The 24,402-nt window shown below is 41.6% G+C and overlaps 1 protein-coding gene across 13 annotated transcripts in view; it reads left to right on the forward strand.

Moving 5' to 3' along the window:
* The first annotated feature begins 4,542 nt into the window (after positions 1-4,542).
* Positions 4,543-24,402, forward strand: part of IKZF1 (IKAROS family zinc finger 1) — a 67,902-nt gene continuing 48,042 nt past the window's right edge. For 3 of the 13 annotated variants that reach the window (XM_040586021.1, XM_040586014.1, XM_040586022.1), the window contains exons 1-2: positions 5,546-5,866; positions 17,904-17,957. In XM_040586021.1, coding sequence (XP_040441955.1) covers positions 5,803-5,866; positions 17,904-17,957 — 118 coding nt within the window. In that variant the 5' untranslated portion in view covers positions 5,546-5,802. Of the gene's footprint in view, positions 4,565-4,877; positions 4,897-5,049; positions 5,134-5,222; positions 5,308-5,525; positions 6,034-17,903; positions 17,958-24,402 lie in introns of those variants that run through there. The other 10 variants (XM_040586012.1, XM_040586023.1, XM_040586020.1 and 7 more) reach the window with 9 other exon arrangements.

Genomic DNA, 24,402 nt, shown 5'->3' on the forward strand with positions numbered 1-24,402 from the left:
TTTGTGTATATTCTGTGTGAAAATAGCTACAGAAAAAAAGCTCATGAACTAGACCTATCATTTAATATTTTAAATGATAGGTCTAGTTCATGAGCTTTTTTTGCTGAAGCAGCAAAGCTTTTCTTCCACAGGCCATAGTGTTTTCAGTTACATTAGACTAAATCCTACACGCCATGTTTTTAGATGCAGAGTAATTGCTGGGCGGTCTTCAAAGCAGAAGTGTGGTTCCTGCAAGTTTTTAGTTGTATCCTAGCTGAGGCTACTGTTGCTGACAGTAGTGCCTTAGTCTTCTGTAGTCAGAACTTTTTTATTATCAAAGGAAATTGTGTCCTTCCCTCCTCCCCTGACACACAGTTATTGCTGTTTGTAGCCAAGTCTTTAACCAGATTCATTAGCTGGTACTCAAGAATGTCCCATTTTGCTAGATAGATTAGGCAATTCACATTGCCTGAGAAGACAGCAAATTCCTTGGAATGGCTTGTGGTAAAGTGACACCTGTTAACGAGCACCTCTGTGCACTACCTAAACATAACTAGCAATAATTACAGTGTGTCTGCCCTATGAAAGAGAGTGGTGGTGTGGCTGGTCCCTCTCTCCACTGCACTTGTCCTGTAGGCAGGCCCGCTGGCCAGTCATTCCACCCACAGGTTCTTCAGTTTACCAGAGCGATCTCCACAAAAATGCCAGAGATCAGCTGGCAAAACAAGGAGATAAAAGTCTGGATGTGAGTGGGAGCTCCTAGATTTGTCCTGGGTCCGCATTTAGCTTTGGTCCAGATGTGGCTATGAGCAGTGAGTTTTAGAAGGGACACTTTTCAAGCAGCGATACAATACAATGTGTGGGACTGGTTATGTCTTTGGTATGCCCCCTCACAAATGTTTTGTGTATGTGTGCATGTGTACACCCATAACCAGTGTGTTTAATTCCACCAAATTTATAGATACATATAAACTTGAGATGCTCCTTGCTGAATACTAAATGTCATTCAACATCATGGTTCCACTTTGGTCAGTCACTGATCATACAATATGTACCTGTCCTTGATGCCAAAATATGTCTGCAGTCATATTCAGACTATTATATTACCTTACTGTAAAATATTCTTCTACCTTGTTTTTTTAAAACTAAACCCCCTCTTTTTGCATTTACTGTTCCTAAAATGGAAAGAAGTTAACAAGACCACTGATGACAAACTTAATTTTTCTCTCCTTTCACCTATGTACAGATTAAAATCTCACATACCTGACCAGCTGCCATCCACATTTCCTTGCATTATTACAACTGTTTATCTCATGTTTGTGGTAGTTCCTGTAAGACCCTAAGAGTTTCTCTGGCCTCTAGATAAGAAGCCCACAAGGAAAGAAAGAATTGTGAGGCTGAGGTATAGAAAACAAGGGGGGCTTTCCGATTGTACACAGGTGACTCAAAAATGATAGTATGGTAGAAGTCAGTGTAAAATACACAGATGGGGTAGCACAAGGGACTTGTAGTTGAGCTCTAGGAGGTCAGTCAGTGAAGAAAAGTTATGTGGGAAAAAAAGCCTGGAGATAATTGCCTGAAATGCTTATATGTAAATGAGAAACAAGAATGATGGGAGAGATCAGGTAAAGGACAGTGGGAAGCTGATTTAAGATAAAAGAGAGGTGAGTAATAAATATGTTGCAACAGTGTCTGAGGAGTCAGCACAGCAATGCAAAGAGAAAAATACATGGAACAGAATGATGGGAAAGAAAGAAGATTTTGGTGGTGATATTTTGCATTTATATGTCAGTAGCACAGGCAGTATTTCCTATGATGTGTAAGGAGAGGAAACTGTGGAACTTTGAGGTGCTTTTAAGGTAAAGGCATTAGAGCTTTGCTAAAAGGTGACTGTTCTTTTCTGAAAATTTAAAAAATCTGAGAGTACGGATTAATGTATCAAAGATCATAAACAAAGGAAGATCTGCTAAATGTTAGACATTATGTGGAATGGGAATGGCAATCTGTATTTCCTGTGTTACATTTAAATAGCTGCCGATCAACTATTCACTGTGAGGTCCATGATATTTTCTTGAGCGCTTCTGGCACTGTAAAATACGAAGAGCCATCTGAGAGCAAAATAGCATTGTGGAGGGTTTCTCAAGGTGGAGGGACTAGGTATGATAAGGGTTGTGAAACAAAGATGGTCACACTATTAGTATTGTAGTAGAAATTGGGGTTTGGGGGAAATTTCTGGCTGTACAAAACAACATCCACTACCCTTTTGTGCCTCTGGAAATTTACCTTTATATCACGCTTTAGGTGATAAATCTTCACCATCCTCATCTTGATCAGAACTTCTGTTTTCCAAACTGAAGGAGAACTATTCACTCAACGAATTCACAACCCTGCAAGCAAACCCTCTGGACACTGTGCCCAGGCCATTCTCTGCATAATTAGGACTACAACCTAAATCTTGAGGTGAAAAGGCAAAAAGGAGCACCTGCCTGGTGCACTCCAGCTGTTAAAGCAAATATGCATGCTTTGTGCTTAAAACTTCTTCATTGAGTCTCAATTTGCAAAACTTTTCTCTTGAATTTTTGTTTTAAATTATCATCACCTGCCTGGTAACGGACCGAAGCAGCACAAATACAGCATGCTGTCCATTTTGAGGATTCAAGCTGGTAAGACTGCTGTAGGAAAACAATAAATGGGAAGGGTAACACACAGCAGCAGAAACATTGTTCTTCCTGCAATAACAATTAATATTCGTATTTAAGAACAAATCTGAAGGAAATCATTCACCGTGCAGACTTGTTAGATGCTTCCCACATTAAACCTGATAGCAATGTAGAAGTTTATTTAGTAGATTTATTCCGAAATAAGATTTAGCTGGCAATGAATTAGACCACTGTAAAGCCACTTGGGGGATTGCTATACATTGCTCTACCTTATATCCTTTACAACCCACTTTGGTTCATCCAAAATTCCCAGTAATGTCAGTGGAAACACTGCAAGAAAAGGATTGCAGAATCTGGCTCTTCAGGCAAGTACCTAAGCGTGTATATGAAACCATCCCTTAACAGATCTGCTTCCAGTAGCTCTAGGCTTGGGTAAGCATCACCAGGACAGTGGAGCTGCCTTCAGACAACCCACTGCTGCTGTCCCAGCAAGAAACTTGCTGTACCTGAGGGCAGGCTGCCAGCAGCAATCTGCGTGCTGCCATGGCTATACCGTAGTAATTCTCAAGGGCATCAGCCATAAAAGGATCTTCAGAACATCTAAGTCCTGAGAGCTCCTATGAGCTGTTAACAAACCTAAGCACAGTGAGTTGCAGAAGGTGCTTACATCTCACAAGATTTGACTTAAGCAGGCTCAGCTCACACATGTCCAGCATCTTGATTCTGACCTTAAAACTCTTAGCGAATGTTTAATGAGAAATCGTGGCTTGCACAGTGTGAAATCTCCCTTTGAAAACACGTGCCAACCCCCCTGGTAGGCTGGAGCACACTCAGAGCTGCTGGCCTGCAGGCCCTGCGACAGCTGGAGCACAGGAGAGCAGCGAACAGCTCCTGAAACAGATCCTTGGTGGAGTGTTAGTCCTTTTACTTCAAAATGTCTGGACACGTGTATCTGTGGAAAGTTGCTGCATTCCCTTGAGTTAACCAGCTTCTGCTTTCTAAAAGGGTGGTTTGATGAAGCTCTCCCTGGCTGCATTTCCCAGCCTTTCTGAGGCAGAGCTCTTTGGGATTTCCTGAAGAAAGGTACCAACTGCTGTGCATGTGGTGGCACCTTTCTGTGGATCTTTTCTTTCTTTCTTTCTCTTTAATGATAGTGTGTGATTCTACCGATCAAATACTTTTGTTGCCCTACATGAAACCTGCTGGAAGATGTGGTGGTATTCTGGAATAAGTAACAGGAGAATTTGGCTCCAGGTTTCAACCCTATCAGGTCCATACAGTCTGCTTACAAGTTCTAGTAAAAGGAGGGTTCTGCATCTCTGTAAAGACAGTGTGAAAAATAAAAAAAATTGAGAAGCACTAGGTATGCCTGGTTCATCCCAAGCGTACCCAGATATTACCCTGGTTTGTGAAGCTCACAGGTCTGCAGAGCTCCGAGGGAAGGAGTGCCTGGTATAAATCCCCAGGTACAGTCTTGCCATTTCTGTTCTGAAAGAAGCCCAGCTTAGCACTGCAGACCTCATTGCGTTGCACAGTATAAACTTGTAGTAAGCACTAGACAATTTCTGTTCCGAAGAGCTCGTGTGATAGGGCCCTGATCTTTCCAATGCTTATGTGCTTGCTTAACTTTGCATCTCGGGATTAGCCCTTTTAAACCAGTGAGATTACTCACATGCATAAAGTTATGCCTTAATTTTTTGTAATACAAGAGCACAGATAAAGATAGGATGTGAGAAAGGAAGTATTATTATCCTCATCTTGCAGACGAGGAACTGAAGCACAGCAAAAATGAGATCCTCATCCTACACAGAGTGTATATGCGCTTAATTCTTAAGCGTACCAGGAATTTCCGTCAGGTTCACTGTGCCCTGTGGACTGAAGCGTAAGGTCTGAATTTCAGTGACTGTCTCTGCCACCGATTTTAAGTAAGTTACCTATGCTCTGACCCAGCGGTGTTAAATTCCAGTGCTCGGAAAGCGTGGGGCACGTTTCGCATGGGATGCGAACGGCCAGGCTGAGATAAAGGAGGACGGTCTGACCCCCCTTTCGCCGTAGCTCCGAGGCGTTACAGGTGGATGTCTGCAGCTGGCGGCATGTGACACCCCGCCGCGCCTGGGCGCTGCCCGCCGCGCCGAGAGACCCCCAAGTCCTGGCGCCGCATGAGCCCGGCCCCGGCAGCGCCCGGCGGGGGCGCGGAGCCCGGCCCCTCTCCCGCGGCTCCGGCTCGGCGGGGCGCCGCGCTAGAGCACCTCGCCAGGTAAAGGGCCCCGCGGGGGCCGCCGGCCGCCCCGCTCCGCTCCGCCACCGTCCCAGGGTCGGCACCTGCGGGGCGGGGGGCGCCGGCGTGCGCGGGTGCGGAGCGGGGCGGAGGGCGGGCGGGAGCCGCGGGGGAGGGACCGGGCGCGGAGCCGCCGCCCGCGGGGCAGCGCAGGCACATGGAGCGGCGCCGCCGCCACAGCTGCCGCCCGCCCCGGCCCCCGCCCCGGCATAGCAGGTACTGCGGGGCGGGGGGTCCCGGGCGGGCACCTGCCCCAGCCCCCGGGGGCGGGCGGGGGGGCAGCCCCGAGCGGCTGCGGCGTGGGGGTGAGGAGGGGCGGTGCAGAGCCGGCGCTGCCGGGGAGAAGTTGCCGGGAGCGTAAAGTGGGAGACTGCGGAGCCCAACAGGCAGGTCCTCCCGTCCCGTCCCGTCCTTCCCCTCCTCCCCATCCCACCCGTTTGGCTTTTTTTTTTTCCCCTCTTTTTTTTTTTTTTTTCCCCCCCAAAAAAAAACATTGCGCCGCAGTTTGGGTGTAATCCAGGCGTTTTGGGGCGCTTCCTTCAGGTTTCGGAGATGAGCAGCCGCAGGGAGCTGGCCGGGAAGGGGAGCTCATTGATTGGGGGGGGAGCGGCGGGGCGGGGGAAGCGTTACCCCACGCGGGTGCGGGAGCGGGTGCGGACCGCTCCGCTTCCCTCTCCTCCAGCCAGCGCCGCACTCGGGTTCATGACAAGCCCGAGGTCGAATTGCTTGCGCCTGTAATTTGCAGAGGGGAGGCAGGTGTGGAGGTTGTAAAAGCCATCGGGAACTTGTAAAATTAGCAGGCCCTGTGTGCTTGAGGGGAACGGCGTTAGAGGAGAAGTTGCTGACTTCCGAATAGCGGTGCCACCAGAAGTTTTCCTCCTTGCGATGCAGCCTGTCACAGCCGGAGGTTTTCTCCCGCCCTGCTCCGCAAAGTTAGCCTCTGTGAAGGGTCAGTTTCGCTCTGTAGTCATTCTTAAAGAAGATGTGCGTAGTTAGAAACTGTATGTGTGAAGAAACAATTTCCCGCTGCAGCAGTCGATTCTAAGGAAACTTTAAATTTTGTGCTTCGAGAAACCTGATTACTTCTTGGATTACTTTTCTACCTTGGTCTAGAAGGTACGGTAACGCTGCCAGATGTTGCGCAAAGCATTCTGCTTCAAAAATTGTTAGAAGTTAATAACACTGTGTCAGAAAAAAAGATGTAGCTTATGATTGCAAATTGTTTCAAAAAAGTGGTGTTTTGTGGAATGCAAGAATTTTCAGACTGGTATGGCCGCTGGCTTAAACTATGTAAATTACTGTTAAGGAATATAATGTCGTTTCTTTTCTCTTTTTCTCTTTTTTTCTGTCTCCCCCCCCCCCCCCCCCCCCCCCCCGTTTTTTTTTCACTTGTACTGAGTCTGCTTACACATGTAAGCGTAAGTAGTGTTTTCAAAGGACTTTGTGTGGGGATCAGGAGTTAAAACAAGAGCTTTCTGACTAGGTATTTTTCTTTTCAGTAGATGATATTAAGGTTACATCCATATGCAGTTACTGTCCAGCTGTCCAAAAAAAACCCAAATGAAATAAACCAGGTATCTAATCCTGATTATATTTTACGCATTCACCTTAACAACCCATTTGCTAGACCTTAATAGTCTAGTTTTAAAATTGGGAGCTGTAATGCATTGCGAGGGCCAAATTTTTTAAAAGATGTACTTGGTTAGCTTCAGTTGACTGTTCATATCAATTGTACCTCCCATGCATACCGAAGTACTATATAGTATAACTCTCTATTTAACGTTATAAATGATAATTGAAAGATAAAGAGTAGTAATATATTGTGTTTAGAAGTAAGTACTGAAATTCCTTGCAAATACTTGGAAAGCCTTTATGTGAATCAACGGAGCAGGGGCATGTACTGAGTATCTTGTGGCACTGCTCTCTTGCCTTGCTAGTGAATAGCATCGTTCGAGGTGTTCAGAGTCTTTAGTGAAATAGACAAATTAAGGATGGGATGACTTTCCTATATGAAAATGTAGATCCTTACAAATTTTCCAAACCAAATTTTTGCCCTTAAGTAACTTTGTTTATTCTTCTTTCTCTTCTCTAGTGAGGGAAATTAAATCAAAGTGAGAATGGATTTGTTCATGTTACCATGAAAATGCCTAGAATTCCTTTTAATGGGTTAATATAACAGTAGCATGCAATAGTTCATAATACATTCCTATTCCAAAAGGTGTCATTGGTTGCATGCAGAAGCTTCTTTCTAATATTGATATGCTCTGCTTTGATTTAACTTATAAATATTTGGTTTAAAACTGAATAAGAAATACAGGATACTTAATACTGCTTAAACTGCTGTATGCCCCAGCCCCTCAAGATACCTCATTCCTTAGCAAAGCTCTTCCAAGTTTTATTTTGATGCCTGTATGCCTTATTGCTTTATCAAAGCCTTTGAAACTGCTGCATATTGACATGAGAAACAAGTAAGTGTAGACCAAGAACTCTTAAAATGATAGCTGTCCTTAGCAGAACTGCATGGGGGAAGTGTCCAAAATACTGCAGAGCTCTGCACTTTCTCTAGTTCATGTTTGTTATCCCAGACTTGCTTCCAACCTTAAAATATTTTCTCACATATATTAATATTGGTGACTATTCATTCCATGTGATCTTTTTGGGTTTTTTTAAATAGCCTAAACTCAGAACTTGGTATACTGCAAGTTTATAAAAAAAAAAAAGAAATATAAATTATATCCCTAATGATATGGTAAATTTTAAAATTAAAGGCAAGGAGAAGGCAGGTTTATCTACCACAAGAGAAAGCTGACCAGACTGAAAACAATGGAATTCCAGTGCTGGACAACCTCAGGAGCCAGGATTTCAAACCTAATACACTGATAACCTGCAAGAGTCCTCTACCTCCTGGGTACAGCTTCCAGGGGAAGAGACAGAGATGCAGAGGCATAATGTGGAATTGTACAGACTGTCCTAATTCTGTCGGGACTCCTGGTCCCTGGTAATTAAAGAGGGATTGATAATGGGAAGATAGGGCAGAGGACTCTTGTCTCTTTGCCTTTCATGCTCCCAGTAACAGGAGAAGCTTAGATTGAGCCTGTGTGCATGGTTTATCCCAGCCGAGTGTATTTCTCAGGGTAGCTACCTAACTCCAATTGAGCAAAGTGAGTGCGTGTATTTTTAGGAGGTCCCATACTCAGGAGCCGCAGTAGAGAGACAAGCTTGTTGTACACCTGTGACTTTCCACCTCGGCTCCCGGCTGCCAGTGCTCACTCCGAGAATGGTCTGGTTGCATGTTTCCTTACATAAGCATGAATGACACCTTTGTCATTTGTGTTACGTGCCGTGTACAATAAAAAATGCAATAGTCTTCATCTCAGTGTTACTGTAGCCATTTTCCTTTCCCTTGTGGACCTTAATATGAGAAAAAAAACACAAAAAACAAAAAAACCCAACCAAAAACCCAAACCCCAAACCTGGTCCGCTTGCCACTTCCACTGCATAGCAATGCAGAAATGTAAGTGGAGAATCAATCCACAGAGTTTTACAACAATGCAAAACTTGTTTCTCATCATTAAAATTGGATAACTCCAAACTGGAGCCAAAAACATTTCCAGATATATTTTATTTGAGTTTAGGTACTTACAATCTTGCAGAAAACAAGGAAATGGGTACAGTCTATGTTTCAGCAACAGAAAACAAGGGCATAACAAATCATATGCTGTTCTGGCAGATCATTTTTGGAAATATTTTCTTAAAAAGTCCAGAGGATATCAAAAGTCATGGATCACAGCCTAATTGTGTGGCTTTTTGTCAGGAAAAACTTCCACTGGACACTTTCGGGATTTTTTTTTCCCCCCCTTCGGTTTTATGTGCAAGAAGAGCTGTGTCCATAGTGAATTTTATTGTTTTTCAGTCAAGATTCACATATGTACTTGATTACATTTTGACTAGTCATTATTTTCCACTATTATTAAAAGTAATAGAATTAGACCAAAGAAAACATATTAAAGTAGTAAAATGTAGTGTAGCAGTAATGGGATCTTTGGGAAAAGTTGTCATCCTTATGAGCATAAGGTGCGATGCGCTGCTGGTACCATAGTGGGCTCCCCCAGAATTCCACTACTAGCGACAAACCCCACTTTTCTAGGAAGTGTAAAATGACAAAGAAAGGTTTTGGAACCATTTTTTCTTCTCAGTATCCTTACCCCGCAAAAAAGAAGACAGGGAAGGGGAGAAGGCTGCGCTGCTGTACAAATGCTCTTGGAGTCTATGCAGTTGCTAGATACCTTGTATCAGTTGAGGAGTGTAAGGTGAGGACTCTTAGCAGTTGTTCTGGAACTATGATTCTTCAGGAAGCGTTTTTTAAATGCTTGCAACTCAACGCAAGAGTCAAGAGGAAAGGTATATTCCTCACTGGTGGTTTTTTTCCCCTGTAATCCAAACATATTTTCTTTTTCGCCTGCTGGAGGGGAACAGCCTTTAGAGACGAGTGTGAACTCAGTCTGAGGCAAGATAGGCAGCCTTGGTCTTGTCAGTGTTACAGCAATTTTTAAACAGGAGGCTGCTTTTAAATACCTTTCACTCATCCAAAGTAGCTGCAGGAGTTTTATCTCCCTAGTGGCTATCCAGCAAAACAGACTGACTTCAGCTGGGAAACTCCCTGCTTCCAAGGTCAACTGTGGTTTGTTGTTCCTACATCTGAATCTATACCTAAACATAACTACAACTTGGAGTCAACACGAGTTTTGTTTGCTCCCTAAATTTAAACACAGTTATCTTAGCCCCCAAGGGTATGTTGTGATCTATCTTTATTAAAAGCCCAACAACTTCTGCCTTGCCCTTCTCCTTTAAGACACACCTTCCTCCATGCTTTAGGCTGGTGAACAAAAAATTGTTGCTGGTTTTTCTGCATTGAGCAGGCCCCTACCAACACAGTGTGGTGACTGCAAAATTAGGTCCTAGTCCTGAAAAGGTAGATGTGTGTCCTTAGCTTTATTTGTACCATTGCAAATTCATGGGGATAAGACAGTGCAGGTCTGGGACCTGCATGGCATGCCCGTGCTTCTTGTATAAATGCCTCAAAAGACCATTCAAACTGCAGTTTTTGAAGAGCAGTCACACTGAAATTGTCAGGGTTTTTAAGCAGTGGGAACGGTCTGCTTCTTTAGCTTATTTTGAAGTGTATTTCATGTGTAAGATTTAAATTTCTGCTTCTGATCCCAGTTGCTCTAGCTATATCAGTAAAAGAAAAACTTGCTCTCTATCTATAAAATAGATCTGATTCCCTGGTGCATTGCTTCATTTTTCCACTTGTGTCAACTCACTAAAAACAGTGAAGCAATTGCAATATAAAGCTGGAATTGTCCGTAGTGGATTGGGTCCAAAATATTTGCAAAAGCAGAGTGAGTTAACTGAAATGCGTAGTGTGGAGAAACTTGCTAATTCATTTCGATTATAGTAATTTTAGGAGTTATTTTTAGGTTTATTTGGGGGGAGAGGGGGAATCATACAGACCTCTAATATGCTTATTCAGGCTGATAATGTCCTTTAATAATCCGTAACAGCTTGAATAGTTTGAAGGGAAATTAGGAAGCAATTCTGTGATCATGAAGCAGAGTTATTGAAACCTCCTATAATTTGGACAAATCGACTACTGATATATTGTTAGGGATACTTGGCAATAACATTTCTAGACATAAGGGGATCCTTTTATGTTTTCTCTATTGCATATTTAGATACACTGTGCTAAGGATATCATACACTTTTAAAATCCTACATATATGGATACAAAAAGTACAGTTTTGCATCTGCTGCTTGCTTTCTCTTGAGTGGGAGCCCTGGAAGAATATCCAAGAGCTCGATTTGGCCACTTGAGAACGTGCTGTGTTCTTAGATTGAGTGCCTTAATTTACACACCTCACCCTTTTTTTAGTCGGTTTATTTGTAAGACGGAAATGTGTGCATTTTCTTTGTCATGGTGAATTTATTCCACTTTTCTGCTTGATTTTCAGTGAATAAAGGTGACAGAGTTTAATGAGTTAATAAAATGTGGCCTTCATTAGGAAAATTACCTTCATATTTTTCTCATATTATGGAAAGAATTTGTAATGCTTCTGGTTACAATTCAAAAACCTGAAGAAAGAATCTTTTTCATATTTGCAATGGTAGCAAGTACAGTAATTTGCACACAAAGCCAACAAAAGGACAGATTATTTTTTTTAATTATATCCTTTAACGATGAATTGCTACATTAATATAGTTGAAACTCAGTAAAATGCTAAGAGTGCATATGGAAAACGTACATGCACACAAGATGCACTTTTTATCATTTGTCAGTGCTTTGAAAAAGAATTCCCAAAGAACTAAGAATTATGTAGGATCTTTGAGACAACTTTTTTTACACCCTCACAATTGTTCACTAACACGGAAATTAATTTTACATGTGCTAGACATATAAATGTTTCACATCTGCTCTGTTAGCAGAGTTCTTTTCTCAATCTAGTGTGTTGAATTACAGTGCTTCCTTCATTTTGCAGACAGGAGCTCTCCATTGAAATTTGACTGTATGCTCATAATTGTATTGTCAATTCGTGTAGTTAACCAGAATTTACACTAGGCAGGAATAGAGAAATGACTGAATAACTAAACATCTCCCTAGACTTTGTAAAAAACCCTGAATATGGAATTAGTGTAGAGGGAGAGAAACTGATCCACTTAGTTTTAATATTTTTCTGTTTTAATTCAGTCCTTTAAAAGACCTGGAAGGTGGTTTCGTTTTTTTAAACAGAAATGGAAGGACACTGAAGTGCTTATTATGACTCTCAGTTTCTAGTTTTCAGAAAGGACCACCCCTCATCTTTGTAGTTATTATTTACATTTAGCTGTGTGATGAGGCGGAAATTAAAAATAGAATTAAAATGGTTCTAAAGTAGAGTCATTCACAGAGATTGTGAAGTCTAGCATATTAAATTACAATAATAAAGCTAATTATCAGCTCCTTGCTGAGATATTGAATGCTTTTAATTAAAAATAGTTTGTAGGATTCTAGCCATTTTCTTCAAGTATTTCCACAGATTGTACAATGCATATTACCTTTTACCTGTGTTTAACAGCTTTCCTGTTGTGTTCAGTTGTATGTAGCACATTCATATATGAAGTTAAAAGTCTATTAAAAGAAAAATTAGTCTTTTGTTTAAAATGAAACTAAATGCTAAATACTTTTACAAGGGTGTCTTTATTCATCTGTTCTCTTGGTTGTTGTATCCGCTGAAGTCAATGAGTTGAACCAAGAGGCTTGGTTCTGCTAGGTTGAGACCCTCTGGTGCAATTAGAAAAGAAGCTCTATTATGGTTCTGCAGGTAGATGTAACTCCCAGCTTAAAACCAAAAAGACTGGTGACACATACATGATGATACATATCACTCCTAACCTGTTATTAATGTGCAAATTCTCCTGTCAGGTATGTTAAGATCTATAGGTCTTAAACTGTACTGTGTTTTCCAGGCTGCAGCCTGGTTTTGCTTTGTTAATTTATTTATTAAACTTCTTTTTATATGTTGTGGGTGGTTGAATCTAAGACCCATTTTAGGAGCTTTGCTTCAGTTTACGTTGTAAAGTGGGTTGGGGTTTTTATGGTTTTGGTTGTTGGTTTGGATTTTTAGTTTGCTAAAGCTGCAGCCTATGTGATGAGGAGCCAATGCGACATGTCAAAGACCACAAAGATGAGATGTGCTCACACATGGGTGCTCAGTTAGGGCCAGCTGCTCCAGTGACCTGTGCGAGTGGTCCTTTTTCCTGCCACGGGGCTGCTTGCACAAACAGGGATTGCAAAATCAGCCCTTTCCCTGTCAGGGCTGTGGAAGGAAGGCTGGGGTTTGCCTCTTTGCTTGTTTGTTTTATCACAGTTAACTCAGAGCTGCTGCTGCCAAAGAATGTGCGTTCCCCTCTCTTTTCATATTTTTAAAAGCACTTGCAGAACACCAGGTTCCCTGTAGAAGATTTCTTCTCCCCCCTGCTTCAAACTTCGTGGGTGCTCATATTTTCTGCTCTGGGGCTTCATGGAAAAGTGTGCCTGCCCCTGCAGAGTGCGCTTGGCTTGAGACAGAAGTGTTCCTTCAGGGACCTTTCTATCTGCTCAGCAAGGCTACACCTACAAATAGTCAGGAAATATATGGTTGGATGCAATGTTATGTTTGTGGATGTAACAGCAGAAGTAGAGCTATCTGTACTTGCAAGGGCTGCTCTGAGTTTAGGCGTGCTGGTATAAGCCCAAAGTGGCCCCACAAGTGTCAAAATTTGTTTATTTCATTTCCATACCGTCAGTGAGGTCCTGTTGTGCTGAGTGTGAAGGATGTCTTGTTCCAGAGAAGTCAGTACATAGATAGTTTGGGAAAAAAAGAAGAGGCATTGGGTTAAGTCATTCTGTCGAATTATATCAATGGTCCAATCTTGCAGTCTCTTAATGTCCTAAGGGAGAAGGGTTTGTAGAAGGACTGACATGCATATATGTTTGTTTGAATTGATAAAACACTGTATAAACGCTAAGCATTCATTTTCTTGACAAGGAGGTTTACTTTTGAATTTGCATTGTAAAACAGGAGATGAAATAATAAACCAATACTTGCAAATAATTTGTGTTATTCTGAAAGATTAGAAAATCTTGACCTTGCAATGACCTCATCCTATTTACACCCAGAATCCTAAAAGGTCCCAAATCCACCTCTGATTGTAATTGACACCAGGTATAAACAGAGCAGTACCTCAGTGATTTCACAAGGCCTGTTTTGGTATATTCTTAAGACATAGCACAAGTTATGTTGTGGAGAGTTGTGAGGAGGGAAATCGGTCACATGTAAGTTTTCTTTGGGCTCAACATGATAACCTGGACAAATGCTGGCTAATTTAAATCCAAAGGGGTTTTTTGTGTGAGCATGGCCCATTAGGTTCTTCCTTATTTAAACCAAAATCAGATCAACAAAGCCTTTCAAGTTTGTCGTGTGTTGATTGTGAATTAGCCTAAGATTGCAATAGTTGATTCTTTTTTTCAAAGCATTATGGTAGCTTCATCTCTGAATCTGGTATTTGGAGTCTGAAGAGGAAAACATACGGGTGAGAGTTCTGTATCTGAAGACTTGAAGAAATAATTTTATCTGTTTTGAAGGGAGCTCTGTAGCCCTTTCAATAAGGGGCCGAACTCTGAATCTATTTGGATTCCTAAATAGAAGAAATATATATTAACACCTAGGTGCTGACTCCTTTCCTGCTATAAATGAGAGCTACACATGTTCAGCATTTGAGAGCAAGATTGCTTCGGTCAGCTGCCCGCCCAACTTTTGATTTCTAACTTCAGGCTACTAAATTAACTGCTAACTTAAATTGATGTGACTACAATGAAGATAGTGAAGTCATACACAGTTCTTATGCTAGTGATAAACTCTGTTCTGGAGATAAAACTTACAATGAAAAATTGCAAAACAATTCTTTTTCTTGCTGAAATGGATATTTAGGGTTTCATGTCATAAATATTTCTAAACCAACATTCTTTTAGATAAATCTTTGTAAAGATCTATTAAATTGAATTATTATTTTAGAGCAGATTAATATCAAGTTGATCCTTTGGCACAAAAGCTTATATCCATACACAGGGCTCTCTTGCCTTCTGGGATATTAGTGACAATGTTTCTGCTGACTGTAGAGCAGAGGAGGAAAAGGAGGAAAAACAGGGCATAGTTTCTTACTCATAGGTTTACCATACCGAAGGCAAAGAGGTAAATTCTACTCAGCACCTAAAATTTAGCCCAAGACACATTTATGCCCAAGTCCAGTGTGAGAAACCTTTTAACAGTCACAGAGCCAAAACCAATGCACTGCTGTCATTGCAGAGCGGGGGTGGGGAATGTGTCCTGTCATGTATTCCTTGCTGATACAGAGCATATGATGAAGTTAGCTGGGATTTCATTAGTATTTACCAGATACCACAGGATACTATAGTGTTAGAGTACAGTTTTCCCCTGGGAGGGATTCAGAACACCCTTTAGGAATTTTTAAAGTTGTGGGGTTTTTTTCACTTTTATCAATTTGCTTAGTGTTTGTGGATCTTAGTCTACATTTAGGAACCATGCTTAACTGTTCTAAGTAATTAAGGGGGAGAGAATCTCCCTTTCACCACTTTTCTATCAGCTCTGTTTTCTCTCCATGTTTCATCCCTGGGAAATGGATCAGCTTTGGCAAATGTTCTAAAATCACCTAATTTAAGGATAAATCCTGAAGTCATCTCTTTGAGAACTGAAAGCACCTGTTTCAGGACAAGCAGTCATCCAGTCTCACAGAAGGCAAACCTCCACTAAACAAAAAATAAACCAAACTGTATTTCAGTCTGCCTTCATTTAAAAAAAAAAACCAAAAAACACAACAAAACAAACAAACAAAAAAAAACCAAACAAAAAAAAACCAAACAAACAAACTGTACTCTAGTTTGCCTCTCCGTTTAAGAACTGGGGAGTGTTTTCAAACTGAATTCTCCCTGATGGCAGCAAGAGGCAGGAAGGAATATAGTGAGAAGTGTGCTGCTTAAGCTGCAGAAGCGCTGAATGTAAGGCTTGTCATGCCAAAGGCAGGTAAATTGAGGACTATGAAAATAAAAGAATTTTTTTCCCTTTCCACCTCCTCCCCTTGTTGCTTCCAGTCCTGCTGAAGCCCTAGCAATGGGGAGAAGGCTGGTACAGTTGGAATGCAATGCCCTTCGTGAGCATGGCTCTCTTCTGGTGGATATTTTCTTGGGATGTTTTCTTTGGTTGGGGTTCACTGTGGTCTGTGGAAAAATGTGTAGTAATCAACTGATTAATAGTAGCCAGGTGACCCTTGAAGGCAATAATAGATGCATGGGCATTTCTTTTTTTTTTTCCTTTGTGCTCAGTCATGCTTGCAGGAGGAATAAGGGACTGTACCTAGCACTTTTATCATCCCACCTGCCATAAATACACCATGTTTCCAGTAACTGAGCAGGCTACCATTATAGGGTTTTCCCTCCTGCAAGAGAAGCTGCATTTCCCACTGACTAGTTCATTAAAAATGGGCCTATTGAAAGCTCTTCAGTCCCATAGGAACTGATGCAAATTATTGAGTGGTAGGTGGCTTTTTGCATTTTGCATGGCTGTAGTCATTTTTGAGATTTATGTATAGATATTAAACAAATTTCTTGTCTGGAATTAAACTTCAGGAGCAGAATAAAGCAAGACAGAGCATTATTGGATATTAAGCAGTGGGATGGTACGTGTGCAACAGGCAGAATGCTCTGTGAGAATATCAAGCTTTTTTTGCAAACTGCGTTGACCAAAATCTATTCCTTAACCTATCTGTCTTCAGTGTTGCAGTCTACATCCTCTCTTTCTGCAAGTCCAGCATGGACCTGGTGAGGGAAGCCAGTTTCTGTAAGGAGGGGGTGGGGGGCAGCAGTATATTGGTTCTCAGATGTACTGATGACATTCAGAAGCAAGTAAGGAGACCATAAAACTTATACAAGTAATAAATATGACCCCAAGTATTACGCTTTCCCACTGCAGCTTCTTGGGTAGCAGTTTGAAGTTTGTGGGGTTTTGGGGTTTTTTTGTGTTGTTTTTTTTTAAAAAAAATATATGGAAATAGGGCTAAAAAGGTTAGGATACAGTTTGAACCCTTTCTGTAGGAACTCAAGCCACAATCCTCCTCTGCTTCGAATCCTCAGGAAAATGCATCTGTTTTAATTTGAGGAAACAGAGTTGATGGGACAGGTATCTCAGCTATAAGGAATAGCAAAGAGCCAGCTCCTCTTCTTAGGATGTGAAGCCAGCCACACCAGCTAAAGACGTGACCTAGCATACCATGGCTGAACAAAGAGCTTGTGGGCTTTTTGTCCCCTCCCCACCTAAGGCTACCACAGCTGCCCGTGCCGTACTTCAAGGTGGGAACCAGGCTGTGCTGGGACTACCTGGTCCGGCAGCACATCTGTTATCCAAGGGGACACCAGCTGTCCACAGCTGCGCTTAAGCCCTGGGACATGTAGGGTCCCCTTCTGACTGAAAAACTGAATTTTGTTTCTACCCCACTAACCCTCCGCATGCTTCTCCCTGGTGTTTGTGGTCACTGGCTCCTTGGAAGATGGTGTGTTGCAAGTGGAGGGCAGGAGCTTCCCGGTATATCGCTTACCACGCCATGGAGCCAGCCATCTGTCAGCAAAACAGGAAGGCACAGGTTCCCTTTCCCTCCTGGGCTCGTTTAGCTATTTTCGGGAGCTGTACTTCTCCCCTGTGCAGCGCTGGGCTGGTGCGGTCTGGAGGAAGGGCTTCCGGGCGAGCGAGGGGCCAAAGCCTGAAGCTGCTGCTCTGCCCATCTGCCGTGGCTGGAGGTGTATTCATTATTAATGGCGGTAGTGGCGGTTGCTGCTCAGATATGCAGCCCTGCCTGGGTAAATGAGACATTCTTCAGCAAATTGCTTCGTTTTTTGATTGCTGATTGTACGCGTGTCACCAAGCTGACTCCAGGTTCATCGATGCATGCTCAGTAAATTAGAAAGAACATAACTATGGATCAACCAAGAGAATGAATTCTGTGCCTACAATGACCCAGGGCCATTTAATTTTCTGCTTAATTTTGTTGCAGTCAGTTTGCATTTTGGGTTATTATGCAGTAGGAAATTAACAATAAATAACAAATTTGGTCCTCCTGTGCTTGTAATGATATTTTTATAAATCTTTGTAATGCTGTTTTTAAAAGGATCAAGGTCTGTGCCAGTCTGATACTCCAGCAAGTATGCAGGGAAGAAATAAAGAGAAAAATACATTATTCTTCCCAGATAATCTTATAGTTAAATAGCAAAGGGGGTGGGTTTTTTTCTTCTTTCCCCTTCTTTCTCCTTCTCAGTGTGTGTGAGGTTGGGTAGTTTTTTTTCTTTTTCTGTGTGTATGTGTGTGTTATTTTGCATTAACTTAAGGCTTTTCCTCTCTTCTCAGATAACTTGAGGAAAATGGAAACAGATGAGGCTCAAGATATGTCCCAGGTTTCAGGTGAGGTCCTTAACAAATACTTCTGCAAAGAAAACCCTAAATTCCTGCTCATCTTTCTAGCACAGTACAATGTTTTTCTTGTTAATAAAATTGCTTTGGGTCTTTTTTAAAACCAGGGTGGGAATTGAGATATAATTAATGATATGACTTGATATCAAGCCCAACAGTGCGTGGATTTTTTTAAAAGGAACTGAGTAAATAAAGAAGTCAAGGGAATATAGAAGTGTAGATGTAATTTTGCATTAAACCTGTGGTAGCATATCCCTAAAGCATGGTCGAATGCACATTTACACTCTTTCTTTTGGGAGCAAAATTCTGTTTCTTACAGAAGTATAGAACAAAAAAGTTCACCAGGTGGGAGGGGTTAAATAATAACTAAAAGCAAATAAACTGTATTTACCACATACGTTTTTTTGACTTTTTCCAGAGCACTGAGTTTTACTTATAAATATTTAAAAAAAAACACAAACCCCCCTAAAAAAGGACTGATTGACATGAAGCTTTATGCTTGTAACTGTTTTTGTCCAAGGTGATAATATTTTGAAAAAAATTTAAACAGCAGAGAAGTTAAATTTTGGAAACTTGCCCTGTAGTGGCCTGGATAGGATTTTGCAGCATTACCCTATATTGATATTCCTGTGGGGGAGCTTATTCTTAACTTCCTTGGAAATTGGTTCCTTAAAGAACTGGCTTAGTGAGATAATACATATTCATACTGTTGTGCCTCCACACCTGAAAAAAGGACAAGTTAGTCTCTTTCCTGGTTTCCCTAATATGCTGGCAGCTGCAACGGTTAATGGCTTTCAGATTTCACTTTTAGTGTTCAGCCTGGAGCATGACAGCCCCATCACCCAGGCCACTCCTGGCAGGTACCTGGGCAGGCAGCTCTTTCTTAAGAGGCGGCTCTGGGGCACTGCTGGCTCAGGACCTGGAGGCCAGCTATAGGAGATCATGAAGGTCTGGGCAAAGTGTGGGTGCTAGGTCACTGGGTTTTCCTGAAATATATAAACACAATTTTCTCCAACCCCCACCCCCCAGTTTCTAAAAATGTTTAGTTTTCTCAAAAATCAGAACCCAGAACTTTTAGTGTCACCTGAAAATTGATAAACAAAGATGTTTTCTGTCTGAAAGAACAACAAAATAACCCTTCATGCCAACAGAAGATTATTAGTAATGTTTAGTATAGGAATCATTCCTTGTCAGCCCTGTGGAGAGGCATGTTGCACTCCCCTCCTCAGGTAACAATTTTAAAATTGTAACGAGATATACTTGCACATCAGTGTTCTGTCACATGCTGAAACAGTTTGTAAATGAAATAAAACCTGTCCTGTATACATGCTGTGCTTGTGTCGCGTGTGCCCCTAGCAGAAGAAGCGGCGGGGTTTTAATCCGTTGCACAGATAAAGCACTGTGGATCTGCTCGGAGCAGTGAGAGGCTCCGTGATTCGAGCCCAGCTCCTCTGCCTGCTGCAGAAACCCTTTCCTGCCTTGCGTGAGCTCCTGGGGCAGGAGCGCTGACCTCCTCTTCCTCTGCAGCAGCACAGGCTCCCCTGGATGCCCACACCTAACCTTTGTGGTATTCTTTACAACGGCGTTAATTTGATCTCCACACCTGCTACCTCCTACCAAAGCATTGCTTTTTTTTTTTCCTTTTGATATGGAGAAGAGCAGTGTGAGAGATGCTGCCTTGAGTCAAGGAGCAGATTAGGTCATATGTTTTGGCTTCCTTGAGAGGGAAGATTTGCAAGAAACTTTGCTGTTTTGAATGTTTGTGTATTTGTAAATATATATACAGTGTATGTATCTATGTATAGCATTTCTAGCTCTGAAAGTTTTCCAGGATTTGAAGAACTGTAGTATTTTCCTGTGCCCTTTAGCATTTGTAGCAGACCATGCTGATGAGAATAGTACTCTTCTGTGATGACAGAAGGTTCTCTTAATATATATATATATATTTATGTATCAGTGTAAGAGGAATTTTACCTCTGATAACAGGTAGATCTACATAAACAGATTACAGGGAAAAAATATCTGCTTCGAATTCTTCCTGCTGTTCCTGTCACTGAGCATCTCACACTTTCTATGAGCAGATGCTATGTGTTGTATTTGATTGTTAGCTGGATTTGTGAGCAACTAGCCAAAGAAAGAACTTGCTAATTTAATTTCATTTGTGATCTGAGTTGTGTGTGAACTCAGCCTTCTGGAAACAGAAGTTTGTCAGATTAGATTCCACAGATAATGGCTTTTCGTAAGCTCTTACTAGACCTCAAAAGTAGAGGATCTGAAGGTACAGGGATGTTACCTACTTCTTTCTCATAGCCTGGTGAATCCAAAAGTGAGTTTTCCTCTCCTCCTCCTGGGGTTCTACATGCTTCTAGGATTCTTTCTTGCGTGATGAGAAAGCTCTACTATATATTGGGAACAACTTAGACAATTGCACAGTTTCAGGAGTGTGAGATAGTCTTGTAAGCTGAAAAACACTTTTATTTCTGCTCTGTGAGTAATGCTCATCAGGTGTAGCTCACTCTCTGAGCCTATGGAATGAGGTGGCTTGGTTCACTAGCACACTTGGTTGTGTTTTAAAAAAAAGAAATTAGTTTGTGGGGTTTCTTTGGGGCTTTGTTTTGGTTTTTTTTAGTTTTTAACCCAGAAATAAAATAGGTCTCTATAAACAGGCTTCTCAGCTCAGAAGCAGTGTTTTGTAGCCATGTGCTTTATGCAGCTGTAGCTGACTTAGGTGAGGCAGGGGCGAGCCAGGCCAAGAGTATAAAACTAGTGTAAGCAAGCCAAACCCTGTGTGTGCACAGGCATTCCCACTTCTGGGAATCCAAGCATGACTGGCTCCTAGAGGAACTGAAATACCATGTGACTAGCACAGAGTTCATACGTTATAGTTTTCTCCTGAATATGATATTTCATGAGGCAAGCAGTTGCAGTTCTGAAATGAGGAGAGAGCTGACATACATTTAACCAAACGGTATCCGGCGCCTGTACAAGAGAGTCAGAAAACACAGATAATATCTCACTTAACTAGCAGTATTTTTCCTGCTTTTTTTTTTTTCTTTTTTTTCTCAGTTCTAGGGCCTAACAGTTAAGGAAGGTGAAAAAACAGTAGAAATGTTCAACATCTACATAAAGAGATCCCCTAGCGCCAATGAGGCTGTGCCGTGCTCTGCAAAAGCAGGAAGAAGAGCTTTACATTTGATGTTCTTGCTAGGCCCTGTGAAGGTGTAAATAACTGTATCCTGGGCTGGTGTCTCCCACCTGAGAGCTGTCGATAGGTTAGGCACTTCTCTGATAACTTTCATACAGAAATGGCAGTGTTTGGAAATCTGAAACCATCTTTCAGAGCTTCAGGATGAACTGGGGGAAGGTTGTGATACAGCCTGCAGTTGAAGTTATCTCCATTTATGACTCAGCCAAGGAGACCATGAATCAGTGGCAGTACCAGAAACAGAACTTCAACTCTACAGCAACCTTGCCTTTTTTCATTTGATATGTCAGGTGGCTCTTCATTATTAAAAAAAAAAAAAAAAAAAAAAAAAAAAAAAGACACCCCCCACCCCAAGACTAGCTTGCATTTGATATGCTTCCCTTCTTATTTTTGAGCAAAAATATAAAATGAGAATGGAATAAATCTATGGTACTTTTTTCTGTTATGTGACATTTTAATAATTTACCACAGTACTTGCAACTGGGTGTTTGTTGTTTGAGATTTTTTTTTTAGCTCCCCATCCCTTATCACCAGTTATTGTTCTGGACATGCTTGTTAGAAAATAAATGGGAAACTATTCCCTGCTTTCCCCCACCCCCTTTCTATTTCTAAATTAATTGGCAAAAGAATGTTAGTGAGATTGCCATGCAGAAGTGAACTTATCATGGTGTAACAATTTAGATGTAGTTAAGGCATGAAATACAAATATCATGCTCTAGAATCCAAGACTGAGAGCTCAACAAATGTATCTATATTTTTACCCTGCCTTTTTGCATGCAGGGTTTTCTCGATCATGTGTAACAGGAAGAAATCAAATGATATGAAATGAGTCATTAAAGCCAAGTTTACTAAGTTTTCTTAACTGCAGTCTCCTGCAAAGAGGGAAGTGTTACCACATCTCCAGCTTCAGCCCTACCAAGTCCATGAGGCTAGTCTGATTCATGCCACCTGGGCAAATGACTATTAATTTAGTGAACCAAACATGTTGTTCACCATAAACTGCAAAAGCACTTATCTACTAACGGGTTTCTATTCCAAAAGACTACTTTGACTTATCTTCAAAGCATCCTACTTAGCCTGCTTGTTGTAGGATGCCTAATTACGCACTAAGGAAGTTTTGATTTTGTTTGTTATCTATTATCTCATAGGTCTGATATTATGTGTTTATATTAGTTTGTAGCCAAAAAAAAAGCCTTCAGGTTTTTAGGGTAAGTGTTTCTCTAAATCTAGACTAAGTCAAAGCATCAGCTTCCATCGTTGTAACTGGGAGCACAGTTTGAACCTTTGAAGATACAGGTAGCTTTTGATTACTATTACTTTTTAACAAATTACCTCAAACTGCCTGTAGTGTCAAGAGAGCTGATTCTGACCAGACTGCCTCTTACCCTGTGATTAAACTTCTGGGGTTTTGTTTTTGTTTTGCTGAGGGGAAGGGGGGGGGGGGGGGGGGGGGGCAGTGGCGGCAGGGGGGGGAAATGTTGAAAAAGCTGAAACATTTCAGCTGTCTCTCATCACCCATGCATCTTAAATGTAAGAGATACCTCTGCTTGGGAGGACGGGGCTTGCATTGGAAAGTTGCTGGCAGTTCTCTGAGCTCCTTACAACCTATAAAAATAGCACAGAAAACTACGTGAATAACTAAACAAGGAGCTAAACAGTAAATGGTAAAAACTGTTCTAATGAACTTACTTCCTGCTTTCACTTTCCTCTGCTGTAAAATTCATAGTCCTTCTTTTCCACTTATGCAATCCACCTTTGAACATGCACTCGCATCCAATGAGTGTGATTTTTGCCCATTTAAGAATAGCCTGCAGAAGCTGGAGGTGGGGACCCCCCCCCCCCCCCCCCCCCTTATCAAATAATCTAGTCGGTCCCTTTGCCAGTGCAGAACTGTTCCTTCATCATTACTGCTGAGTCCTCTGGCTGCAGTGTTGCATGGTTCACCTGTTGCTGCTCCCACCACTCCTGCTCAGAGGTTATTCCACAGTGTGATAGATGCATCATTAAGAAATGCAGGCATCCACTCATTTAACCTAGATTTGTGCAAACAACCCAAACCAGCTAATTTGGAAGATGACTTAAACCCACCTGTCATTTCCCCCATCATGATCAGTATAGATTGGAAAGCACAAAGCTTTGCTTCATCCAGGAGGTTGGAAGGAAACAGTTTTCTTCTTTCAGGTCAAATCCATAACTGGCATCACCAGACTGTTGTCACTTAAGTAAGCTGTATTTGTTTTAATTTTTCCTTCTCTGGGAAGTGATTTCAAAATTAATTAATGTTTGTGTGTTAATGAGGGAATTCTCATTAGAAAAAAAAAAACATTAATTTACTAGGCCTTTGTGCCATGAAATTACTGCCCTTGCTGGTGTGCTGATTGCTATGGGATGTCTAATAGATTGCATCAGTGTAAATTGGTAACATCTCCATTTTGGAGACAAAGGTCTTATGTGACTGAGTTACTGAGTTCACAACCTGCTCTGGGTTTATTCCATCCTTTGCTATTAATGCAAAGACTGGCATTTTAGTAACATTCAATGAAACTAAACACTTAGTTAATTCTTTTTTTAGTTGTTTCCAAGGTGTGTTTTTGTCACAGATGTGCAAAGTAATTTTAAAAGGTCTGCAAGACAGGGATAGTATTGTGGGCAGGACGTGTATGCTGTGGCTGAGAGCTAAACCAAGAAACCTCACCGTTTCTGGAAGTGCAGTACTTAGCAGAAGAATCATTTTCCTTTTTTGTATTGCATTTGGCACTAGAACCATTCCTTAATACTTATAGCGCACTAAAGCACAGATTGTTTTCTTCCGCAAAGCCTTGTGTGTACACAAGATACTCAGGTTTGTTTCCTCTTTACATATAAGAGACCATAAACCCCTTGAAGTCATGTTTTGAGTGACCTCTGCTAGTTGTACATGTTTTAGGAAGTCCCAAGAGCTACAGGGACTTCATTACTTGTAGGTACGAGAACTAGCCAAAGCTTGATTTGTGCGTATTAGTGAAGCTTGCTGAAGATGTAGTTGAATTTTTAGTTGGAAGTAAGATATTATTTTTTGGGTAATTCTGTTACAGCCCCAGAACACTTGTGGGTTTGACTTCACTATGTCATTGAAGCAAATCCAGATGTGCTCTTTAGGAGCGTTTATGGTAAAAAAAAAGAGGTTTTACAGAAGACAACCATTTGATACCCTTTGTAATCTCTCAGGTTTTGCTGGCTGAACTGCATCTT

Source organism: Falco naumanni, chromosome 3 (assembly GCF_017639655.2).
Source record: "Falco naumanni isolate bFalNau1 chromosome 3, bFalNau1.pat, whole genome shotgun sequence".
Lineage (NCBI taxonomy): Eukaryota > Metazoa > Chordata > Aves > Falconiformes > Falconidae > Falco > Falco naumanni.